Source organism: Rhinolophus ferrumequinum, chromosome 16, assembly GCF_004115265.2.
Source record: "Rhinolophus ferrumequinum isolate MPI-CBG mRhiFer1 chromosome 16, mRhiFer1_v1.p, whole genome shotgun sequence".
NCBI classification, from domain to species: Eukaryota; Metazoa; Chordata; class Mammalia; order Chiroptera; family Rhinolophidae; genus Rhinolophus; species Rhinolophus ferrumequinum.
In genome coordinates this window covers 26,101,987-26,113,282 of record NC_046299.1, presented here as the reverse complement: position 1 = coordinate 26,113,282, position 11,296 = coordinate 26,101,987, and the positions used below count along the sequence as shown (strand labels likewise).

The 11,296-nt window shown below is 55.8% G+C and overlaps 1 protein-coding gene across 1 annotated transcript; it reads right to left on the bottom strand.

Moving 5' to 3' along the window:
* Positions 1–4,355: 4,355 nt before the first annotated feature.
* Positions 4,356–10,095, bottom strand: SFRP5 (secreted frizzled related protein 5). Its single transcript, XM_033130557.1, has 3 exons — positions 9,453–10,095; positions 7,242–7,319; positions 4,356–5,438 (listed from the first exon to the last, which is right to left on the bottom strand). Exons 1-3 carry the CDS (start codon positions 9,973–9,975, stop codon positions 5,092–5,094), a joined length of 948 nt encoding a protein of 315 aa, XP_032986448.1. The 5' UTR covers positions 9,976–10,095; the 3' UTR covers positions 4,356–5,091.
* Positions 10,096–11,296: the final 1,201 nt, after the last annotated feature.

Below are 11,296 nucleotides of genomic sequence, written 5' to 3'. Positions count from 1 at the left end.
TGAACGTGGGATGGCCTGGAGGACAGACTGTCCACTGCAGAGTCAGATGCCTATTTAAAAGATTCCTTCCAGTTCCCAAGCATGCAGGAGGAGGGGACAGCAGCTAGGTTGAGCTACACCCTGGTGCCTGCTGGGGCAGACCGGGACGGGCCGCCAGCTCCCACAGCCTGGCTTGGGTTGAGGGCTCTGCCTGTCTCTTCGTGGTTTGGTAGTGGTGGGGAGCCGCGTCCTGTGGCCCTGGCAGACCTGGAACTGGCTGTGCTTTCTAGGATCTTTGTGGTCCTTGATTACCTTGTCCTTGGAGCTGAAGCCAAATAAAGCTCCATTTTTATTCCCTTGTCTCTGTGGAACTTTCGAGGCACTCCTTTTGAGGGGCCCTGGCTCCAGCATCCATCCTACAGCTGATGGCCCTAAGATAATAATACCTATATTTATTGAGCACTTGTGCCAAGCAACGTTTTGAGCCTGTTATTTCATTTAAATCTCATGACAGTCTGCAAAGCTAGATTCTGGTAATAACAGCATTTAACCAATGGGTAAGTGGAGGCCTGAGGAGGTTAAGTCACTTGCCCCAGGTCACATAGCTACCGTGTTTCCCAGAAAATAAGACCTAACTGGAAAATAAGCCCTAGCATGATTTTTCAGGGTGACATCCCCTGGACATAAGCCCTAATGCGTCTGTTGGAGCAAAACTTCATGTAAGACCCGGTCTTATTTTCGGGGAAACGTGGTGGTAAGCTGTGGGGCTGGGATGTGAATTGTGTCACAGGTACCTATAGATGCCTCATAAGAGAAACTTTGGGAGAACATAGCAGTCGTGACTGTCACCCTCCCCCCTGTTCTGCCTTATCCCCACTAGCTCCTGGAGCTTCTGAGCCACTGAGCTAACAGGAGGGGCCTGCCCACCCCCAGCCCTAACGAAGTGTGCTCAGCCTCCAGGGGAACAGAGGCAGCCTTGTGCCAGGAGCTCCCCCCAACTCCGCCAGCTCCCAGCAGCCCCCACTCCCCTTCCTTGGCTGGGTCTGTTTCAACACCCAGAGCAGCACATTCCATTCTCTGGCAAAGCTGGGGGCTGGGGACTCCCGATTCCTCTGGCCGTCTGCTCTCTTCACAGGCCCAGCAGAGCCTGCTGTCTGGGTTGGGACACTGGGTCCCAGCCACACACATTCCAGCAGCAACCACCCCCCACGTTGGCTTTCCCAAGGAGTGAACTTTAGCCAGGATTTCAGCCGACCAAACAGTTGTGGGATGTGAGCTTCCTTTGTGGGACCCAAGAGGCTGAATGCTGATGGGGCTGGGGTGTCCGGGGGGAGGCGGGTGGGCTGCTCTGGAAGTTGGGAGAAAAGCCACAGTCTGAGGCTGGCTCCTCGGCTGCTGTCCGGGCCCTCGTAGTGGGATCAGAGCAGGGCTCCCAGAAATCTTCCTGTGAGGCAGGGTGGCAGAAGCCTGGCTGCCTGTATCCCCCTGGCCTGTCCTCGGGCTTACCCTCCTGTAGACAGTAGTGCAGTGGTTAAGAGCATGGGCTCAAATCTTAGCACCACCACTATGTACAAGCTGTGTGACCTTCAACAAGTTCCTTAACCTCTCTGAGCCTTAGCCACCTCATCGTTAAAATGGAGATAATAATAGTACCTACCTCAAAGAGCTGTTGGGAGGCTTAAATTAGAATGTTAAAGTGCTTTGAGTAGTGCCTGACACCCAGCATGGGCTTGATACTTATTGATTACTGGTATTATACGTCTTCTTCCCTCTACTGGCTTACACACCACCTGGGATGTATTTTTTGAAACAAACCTCCAATTGTAGTTTCCATTCCCTTTCTGAAAGTGACAGTTCTGGCTTTTAGATAAAATATTCCTGTCTTTTCCCTGCCTTTCTATCAGTAGTGGTTTCTTAGTTGATTAACAAGTCAATTAGGGATTTATTGAGCACCTATTATGTGTGGGCACTGTGCTAGATCAAGGCCTTTGGTTAATAAAAATACTAATTACCATTTAACAAACATCTTCTAAATGCTGGGCATTGTTTCCAGGTACTTTTCATACATTTCCCACTTAACATGAGCTGGCCCATGTTCCTAATGTCACACAGTCACTAAGTCACAGGATTGGAACCCAGAACTGGGTTTTCAATCCTGAGTGTTTAGCAGCCTACCCCAAGTCCTTCCTGTTCTTTATCACGACTCTGAATTTGTACCCTGCTGAAATACTTGACTTCCTTTGCTCCCTTGCAACGTGGAGTGGCCACGTGACTTAGTTTTGGCTGGTGAACCAGAAGTGGAAATCTACCAGGTGGGACTTGTTGGGAAATTACTGTTTTCCTGATCAAAAGGGCCAGAGGCAGCTGACATGCTGCTTTTGCTCTTAGCCCTTCTGGGCCGTGCCGGGTGGAGTGTGGCTGAGAAGTTGGAGGAGGAGGCACCATTTTGTAACCACAAGCACAGAAGCCATCCCCTGGCAGAGCAGGAAGACAGAATGAGTCTGGGGCATGGACCTCCCACCTGCCTACCTCCAGACTTCTTGTGTAGGGAAACCCCGCTGGTTCTTGGGGTTTCTGTTCCACCCAGTCAGATGCAATTGCTCACTGATTCACAGCCCAGATGCTCGCTGGGCAGCAGCAGCTGCCTGTCTCCAGACCAGCCAGGAGGGAGCATTTTGTGACTGAAGGCAATGACGGGTGAGCTCAGGACTTAAAAGGCCTCCCTGGTCTTTGGGAGGATTCTTCTTGGTGCCAGGGAAGAGGCTGCTGGGGTCTGACACAGATATCGGGGACAGAGCCGGTGAACAGAGCAGGGCCTGACCCCTGTGGGGTGGGTGAGGAGTGACCTGGGCTGGGCTGAGGGAGCCTCTCCCAGTCTGCTCCCTCTCACTGGCTGCCAGCACCTGACAGAGGTCAGTATTGTGCTCTGGCCAGAAGAGGCCCCGTCCTGTGTGTTCAGTGGAAAAATAATCCCTGGTCCTGGTTGACCGTAGAAGTGTCCGTAAATATTTGGTCGGGGTAGGAGGCTGGGAGACAAGGGGCGGATTCAGGGAGCCAGGTGGGCTGGGCAGGCTTTGGGTGAGGGTGGGTGGCAGTGGCTTCCTCAGAGGTGAGGAGAAACAAGCCGGCCTCTGCTGCTTCTGACCTGTGGCGAGGCCACCTGACGGCCCAGAGAGGTGATTTATGGGCAGGCTGTCAGACCACCTGTTAGCTCACACTGGCCCAGAGCAGGATTCGGGCCCTCTGACCGCCCCGTTTCTCTGAGGGAGCATGCTCCTCCCAGAGCCTCGGGAGCCAAGCTTTTTCTCACCTCAAGAGAACACGGCTTCATTGCCTTGGAAGCAGCCGGCCTTGACGGGACTTGGCATCCTAGCTGTTCCCTCACTGTTGAGCAAAGCCCCTCCGGGGGTGTCCCCAGCTCCCTGCTCTGGGCACGTGTCCTGGCCCTCAGTAGCTGCTGACAAACCCCCCAGGGACTCTTTCTGGGCACCCCCCCTCCAAATGCTGAACACTTGAGTGGCAGCAGCCTGTTGCCTCCATTTCAACACTTCTGCCCTCCCTGCTCCGTCCAGCCCAAGGGAGCAGCCTCCATCTGCTCTGAGCTCACTGAAGAAGCCCCTCAGGCATGAGAGCTGGTCCCCTCCCTGTATGCAGGCCAGCACCTCACCCTCCTCCTGCCTCAGCTGTGGGCTTATCTAGATGATCTAGAGGAAGCCAGTCTGCACATCACCCGTCGGAGCATCTAGAAATGCTGGTTTCTGAACACCCTCCAGAAATTCGGACTTAACTGCTTTATAGTGGGTTCCAGGGTTTTGGAGAAGCTCCTTAAATGATTGGAAGGTTTATGAGTTAAAATGTAGATTCTGATACTGCAGGTCTGGGTGGGGCCTGAGCATCTGCGTCATGCCGGTGCTCTGAGAGCACCACCCGTCTATACCATCAGCTTCTAGAGGTCAGCACCAGTGCCAGCGGTGTCAGTGCTGAAGGGATAGGAGTGACGTGCTTAGGCCTCTGGCTCTGGAGTGTTTCCTGTGGCCCAGCCTTCTTGCGCTCCTTGGAGCAGGCTTCACCCACCTTGGGGAGACACTGCGGGATGGGGGGAGCCTCCTGACTGTGGGAGCAGGCTGGGGAACCTGGCCCTCCTCAGGGACAAAAGGATGGTCATCTCCATCCCTTTTAGTGGTGGGGGTGAGAAGGGGGACCCTTGCTGTGTGCTCTTGGGGGGTCCTGTGAAAACACAGGCATTGCTCTTCTTAGGCATTCTGCATATGTCTGTGTGGACAGGTGTGGGCTACGACAAGGGCTCTTTCTAAAAGTCCTGTCTGAACCTCCCCCTCCCCACCTCTGGGGAACTGGCTGACAAAGAAATCACCTGGTCAAAACCAACTGTTGTTTTATTTAATTAAAAACTTACAAAATTAAAAACCAACCCCTACCTGCACCAGTCTAGTACCAATGGCCTCGTAGCAGTAGCAATAATTTACTCATCATTAGGGTCAAAGGACATGCTGGGGGCTGAAGAGTGAACCCCGAGAAGCAAGTCTATGGGAAGGGGTCTGGGTTGGGCTTCTGTCCAGTCCAGGGGGAAGGGAACCAGGCAGAGGCGGGGCAGTGGGGAGGTGTGGCTGCAGGGCGCCGTGGCCCTCATGCCTTTCCTTTGGGGGCCACGAGAGGACACATGAAGGGGCAGTGGGGGTGGAGAACTGTCCCCCAAGTAGCTCAGCCTCATATCAAGACTGCCCTCTCCCCGGCAAGGCCCTCCCACCAGCAGAGGGGAGCTGACACCACGGTCCACTCCAGAAACTACCCAGGTGGCTGAGAGCCCCTCCACCCTTCCCTTGCTCTTGCCTGCCCCCTACTTTCTGAGACCTTGGAGATTTCCCCCCAAGTGAGAAAGCCCTGCTTCTAAGAGAGGAAGTCCCCACGCATCCCAGAAGCCCTCGGTCATGGACAGCCCAGGCTCCGTGCCCATCCCTTAGGGCCCGTGCTGGTACCACCTTCCCACAGGGACCAGGTTAGCTTGGAACTGGAGGCAAGGACACAGGGGCAGGAGGTGACAGTGTGCCCCAGGGGCGAGGACACAGCTGGCTGGTGGGGCGGGAGGGGTGCCCTTCAGTGGGGCTCAGCGGCCCCATAGAAGAAGGGGTAGTAGAGGGAGCAGGGGTAGGAGAACATGAATTTGACGGCGAACTTCATCTCCTTGTCCTTCTTGTCCCAGCGGTAGACGGCCATGAGCAGCAGCTGTCCGTCCACTTTGCGGCCCATGACCAGGAAGCTGCCGGCCAGGCTGTCCAGCTGTGGGCAGGGGCAGCCCGCGCCGTTCTTCATGTGTAGCACCAGCCGCTTGGTGTCCTTGCGTTTCAGGGGGCCCGGCTTGAGCAGATTCTTCTTCTTCTGGGCTCCAATCAGTTTCCGGTCTCCATTCTCTATCTTGATCTCCTTGATGCGCATTTTGACCACTGTATGTGGGGTGTGGACAGAGGACAGATGAGAATGGTCAGGATGCTGGTGGCCCACAGTTGGTACCTGTGCCTGAGGCTTGGGGAGGTGGAGCTTATATGTGAACATTTTAATATTTATGAAGCTCCTGTCATGTGCTGGACTTTCATGGACATTGTCACGTTTCATCCTGGAAGTACAGGGGGTGTGGGGAAAGGAGGTTTGGAGAGGTTGTGACCTGCTTGGATTCCAGAGCCTGGATTGAATGGCAGTCTCGCTGACTCCAGAGCCCATGCCTTTCCACGACACCAAGTGCAGGGATGGGGAGCGGGGGAGTTGGCGTTTCAGGGAGGGAAATATGACGGGTGGGTGATCAATTAGAGGCAGGGCTTGGTGGAGAGGGGTCCTTGTGATGGAGGGAGGCTGGACTGCATGATTTCTGGAGATGCTTCTGAATGCGATTTTTGGCTGCGCGTGTGTATGTGTCGTGTGGAGTGTGTATGGGTGGGTAGGAGTGTCTGTGTGTGTGTGTGTGTGTGTGTGTTGTATGGAGTGTATATGGGTATGAGTGTGTATGTGTATGGTGTGGAGTGTGTATGGGTAGGAGTGTCTGTGTGTGTGTGTGTGTGTGTGCACGCATGGTGTGACTGCGGTTGGAGCAGTGGTGGGCTGGGGTTTGACAGCTGGCTCTGGGGAGGGGGCCTGCTCTGCAGCATGCGCTGGTTTCCAGGGGGTGAATCCCCCACCGTGACCCACCGCCTCACTGAGCACAGGGCTGGAAAGTGCACACTACTGGTGTGAACACACTACTGTAATCGGTGAGACTGTGTCGTGTGGGTGGGAGTGTGTGTGTGGTGCTGTGTTTTGTGTATGAGAATAGGTTTGTGGTGTGTGTGGGCGTGTGAGTGTGAGAGGGGTCAGAGAGTGACTGTCCAGCGCACTCCTGGGTGACTGCTGAGAGCCTATATAGTTTGGGACAGAGAGTCCTGAGTTTGGGAGGGAGTCACTTGGGCAGGTCTCCCCCTTCTTCAGGCCTCCGGGCCCCCCTCTCTGTGAGCAGCCAGGGATAAGCCAGAGAGTAACTTTGTCCCCCAGGGAAGGAAATTGGTATAAAATCTCTTTCATTCTCTCTCTTGTTCTCCCCCAACCTCCTCTCCTTTTTTTTTCTCGGACACACACACCTTGCAATAGTGAGATTCTCTTTCCAAACAGACCAATGACATACAAGACCCGCTGAAGTAAGGATTTCATTGCCGTCTCTGTTCTATAGACAGGGAGGCCAAAACACAAAACAGGAGCTGACTTGGCAAAGATCACATGCTGGGCTGTGTGGTCCATGCAGGAGCCAGGGCCTGACCGGACTTGGCTCAGCTGCCCCAGGAATGGGGAGGCTCCAGGATGAAGCTGTGGGGCGGTGACCACAGCTCCCTGGCCAGAGGGCATCAGGGACTCAGCAGAGATGCCCAGGGATGAGGGGCTGCACTTCCGTCTTGGAGCCCATCTCTCCCCCGCTGCTACCTGCATCAATCTTGGGGCTAAGCTTGCTTCCCCCAAAGAGAACCCAGCCCTGGAGGCCCCTCTGTGGATAGTGCCAAGGGAGAGCTGCAGGAGCCCTGCCAAGGATGGTTTCTGAGGCCCGTGGACCAAGGCCTCGAGGGGCTTCTGAAGCTCCTGAGATGATGTTAAAAAGAGGTGCATTTTCCATGAGGCAATAATGGTTAGGGCTGACAGTGATGGGTGTGGGCACGTGTATCCGTGTGTGTGTCAAGGAGGAAAGGCTGGGGGTGGCATGAGGGCAGTGGCTGCGTGGGCTCCACACTCACCGAAATCACTGGAGCACATCTGCTCCATGAGGCCGTCGGCACTGTGCTCCATCTCACACTGAGCGCAGATCTTGGTCACTGAAGAGAGAAGCAGGGGTGGGGTTGAGGGAGGCTGATGAGGGGATTCGAGTCCAAAGAGCCACTTCGGGTGCAGGCTCCCCCACTGACAAGCCACCTCACCCTGCCAAGGCTCCACTTCCTCATCAGGAAATGGGATGATGGCAGTGATAACACCACCTGCTCACTGAGTAGTTGTGAGGATGAAAACAGTTCCCTTCTAGTGCAGGGACTGCCCAGGTGGGCATGGTTGCCCACGACCCTGGAAGCTGCAATCATGATGTGCACTGTCTTCTAAGTTTTGTCCTCAGCCTGTGAAGTAGGTATTATTGTTCTTATTTTAAAGAAAAGGAAATCGAGGCCCAGAGTGGCTACCCAAGTCTGCAAACCTAGTGAGAACTGAGCTTAGAACTCAGGATGGTGACTCCCAAGCTAGCGCTAGTTTGCAGGGTCTTTCTAGGAACACGGGATCCAGGAAGGAGGGTAAACAAGTGATGCTGGCAGAGCAGGGACAGTGGTAGAGGAGCGCCCCCCTATAAAGTGGGCAGCTTAGCCCTGTCAGAACTTCTAATTTTTCAAAGGAAAATTTTTATATGAGACGTTCTGAATTTTATACGTTGGCCACACAACGCTTCAGGCTGCTTTTGCTTCTGGTCCTGAGGCCACTGCACAGCACCTGACCTCTGCTGTCTTGTGGCTCTGTCTCCAGGTGGGCACCCCAACTGGCAGGAGTCCAATCCTGGGATTTCCTTACCTTCTAGACTGGTTGGGCTCTAAGAAAACCAGAAAAGGAACCAGCTGGAATCCCTGCTGGGGATTGCACTGTCTCTGCTTGAGCTGGCTCTCCTCTGCTTCCCAGTCCCATTTCCAACACAAGGACGTGTGTGTGTGTGTGTGTGTGTGTGTGTGTGTGTGTGTGTTGGTGGGGGTTGCTCCCTTCTCTCAACACTCCCCAGTCATAGGACTCCCACCCACAGAGACTCTCAGGAGAGACTCAAGAGACTCTCCAGAGAGGGCATGGTGTGTAGGTCTGGGACTGTGGGTGAGGGTAGCACTGGGGGGTGGGTGGGCATGCTGGTGTCCAGTTGCTTTTTGGGAGCCAGGTCAGATAGGAAAAAATAAGAGCAGTGCTGCCCTTTGGGCAGTCCCAGCCTCCGGGGCTCCTTAGACGCTCATGTTAACCGCTTAGGCAAAGCTTTCCTGCTCGGTGCCACCCTTTGTCCTCCTACCTGGTACCCAGCTCCTGGTTACGCTGCTTGGAAGGAGTTTGGCAGACATGGGGGAAGGGTGGGGAGATGCATAGTGAAGCGGAGACTGAGACTAGGGAGGAATTAGGGATAATGGGACTTGGGGGTGGGTGGGAGGTGGCACTTAGGATGTCATAGGTTTTAGGAATCTGGGGTTGCTTCCTGTTTTACAGATGGGAAAACTGAGGCTTAAAGACAAGAAACTCGCCTAAGGCAATCTGCTCTTTCTTCTGCACTGAGCTTTGCTGAAAGGTCTCCCAGCCAGGGGAATTGGGGAAGAGAGTGGGAGAATTTAGGATTCCCAGGCACTCTAAATGGGGGGATGGAAATCCTAGCCCAGGAGTGCACTTAGCCCTCAGTCTTTCACTACATTTCTCCCCTCAGCCCTCCTCCCTTCCTAAGGTCCCAACAGGGGGTGGGGATGCTTGCATCGGTGACTTGGGGTCCAGGATTGTTGAGGAGGTGAAAGGCATTGTTTAGCGACCCCAGGCATTCTTGGAATAAGAGAGGCAAGAATGCATTGATCCAGATGCTCCAGGATGAGGGGACAGCATTGGAGCCACCCCAGAGATTCCAGTGGTTTGGGAAGGTGGGCGCTATGAGGGAAGCCCCGAGCGTTTTCTGGAACGGAGTTGGAATGGGGAGAACCAGTGGGAATGTCCAGGGCTGCAGGGAGGCAGTATTCTGGCAGTCCACGGGGGAGTGGGAAGGCTGGAAGGCTGTGGGAACCAGTCCCCCGGGTGCTCAGGGCTGAGCGAAGGAGGGGGATGTGTGTGTACAGGGGGTGACACCTCTGGGGGGCTCCCAGAGCTGTGCTAAGGGGTTGGGGGAATGGCACCCGTCCCAGGCCCAGCTCATGGGCACCCAGGGCCATCGGAGCGCGCGGGGGCTGCAGTGGCGGCGCTACCTGGAGGCGCGGTGGCGGGCAGGTGCCCGAACTGCACAGCGATGCAGAGGTCGTTGTCCAGGGGGAACTTGTGGCAGTGCAGCATCTCGGGCCAGGGGAAGCCGTAGGCCTCCATGAGCGGTGCGCAGCCGGCGCGCACGGCCTCGCACAGTGAGCGGCACGGGTAGATGGGCTGGTCGAGGCAGACCGGCGCGAAGAGTGAGCAAAGAAAGACCTGCGTGTCTGAGTGGCAGCGCTTGGCCAGCAGCGGCAGCCAGCTGCTAGCCTGCTGCTTCACCTCCGCCAGGCTCTCGTGCTCTAGGAGGTTGGGCAGCCGCATGCGCTTGTAGCCCACGGTGTGGCAGAGAGGCAGGTCCGCGGGGATGTCGAGGCACTGCGGAGGCTTGGAGTACGAGCGCCCGTGCAGCGGCTGGGTCTGCCACCCGTAGTAGTCGTACTCCTGGCCGCCCACCGGTGCCCAGTGCAGTGCCCCCAGCAGCAGCGCCAGCGCGGCTGCCTGTGCGCCCTCCGCCGCCGCCCGCATCGCTGCGCAGTCCCCGCCGCTCACTGTGCGGCGCCCCCAGCTGCCCCGCGTGCTCCCGCCGCCACGACGCTCCCCTGCAGCCGCAGCCGCCGAGGTCCTCCGAGTGCGTGGAAGGCTTCGCTCAGCTCCCGGGCGCACAGAGTGATCCTGGCGCCTCCCACCTCTGGTCTCCAGCCGCGGCCTCGCCGTGCCCCAGCCAATCTCCGGACGCCGGGCCTCCGCCCCAAAGGGCAGGGTGGCAGGGTGGAGCCCCCTCGGCCCCTCCCACCCCGCTCCCGCACCTCAAGCCCAGCGCCAGCTCGTGCGCCCCTCTCCAGATCACGGCTCCCCTGCCACAGCCTCGGTCTTGCCTTGCGCCTCTCCCCGGGGATCCCTCACCTCTCTCGGCATTTTTCTCGACCCTCGCCTTCTCCATCCTTCCTCCTTATCTCTCTTCTCCACAGCCTCTCCTGTTCCTTTTCTCACTCACTTCACTTGCTTATCTTTCCGTCTCGGACTTTCCCCCTCCACTCTGTTTTCTCTTTCCTGACACCTCGATTCTCCCTTCTCCTGGCAGGAGGCTCCTGGCTGCCCACATCCTGCTGCTTCAGGCGAGCAGTTCTTTACCCCTCAGTCCTCGTGCATTTTTTGAGCTTTTCCTTGGTACTGGACACCGTGCTAGCTGGACACCCTGCTGGCTGCTGGGGAGACAGAGATGGATGTGACCCAAAACCCACCTCCAGGGATATCGTAACCTAGTGGGGCGAAGATAACCATAACTAGTATTTAGTGAGTTCTTCCTAAGTGCCAGAGATACTGCACAGCACTTTACAACCTTATCAACTGCTATTTCTAATGATAGCTAATACTAGTGAGTGCTTACTGTGTGCCAAGTCCGGTCTAAGCACATTGCATCAATTACCTCATTTGATTCACACAGTAGTGCTGTAAGGTGGGTAGGTACTATTAATATCCCCACTTTACAGATAAAGGTACTGAAAGGGGTTAAGAAAGGTTAAGTAAGCTTTGGTGCCAGAACTTGAACCCAGGCAGTCTGGTTCTAGAGTCAGAGCCCAGATACAACTGCGACGTCTGGATTCTGAGTCTGCAGGCTTCATGGCGATGTGGGGCTCAGAGAGGTGAAGTAACTGGTCCTTGGTCACACAGCTAGTAGGTGAAGGAGCCAGGATTCGAATCTGGGTGTTGGGCTCCAAAAGCCAGGGTGTAACTACTCTGCCCTACGATAAATTCCAACCCAGGGTAGGAAATGCAGTGGGAGGAGAGTGGACCTTCTCTGGTAGCTGAGAGGAGGAGGAAATCGAGGAAGATATTTCAGATGCCT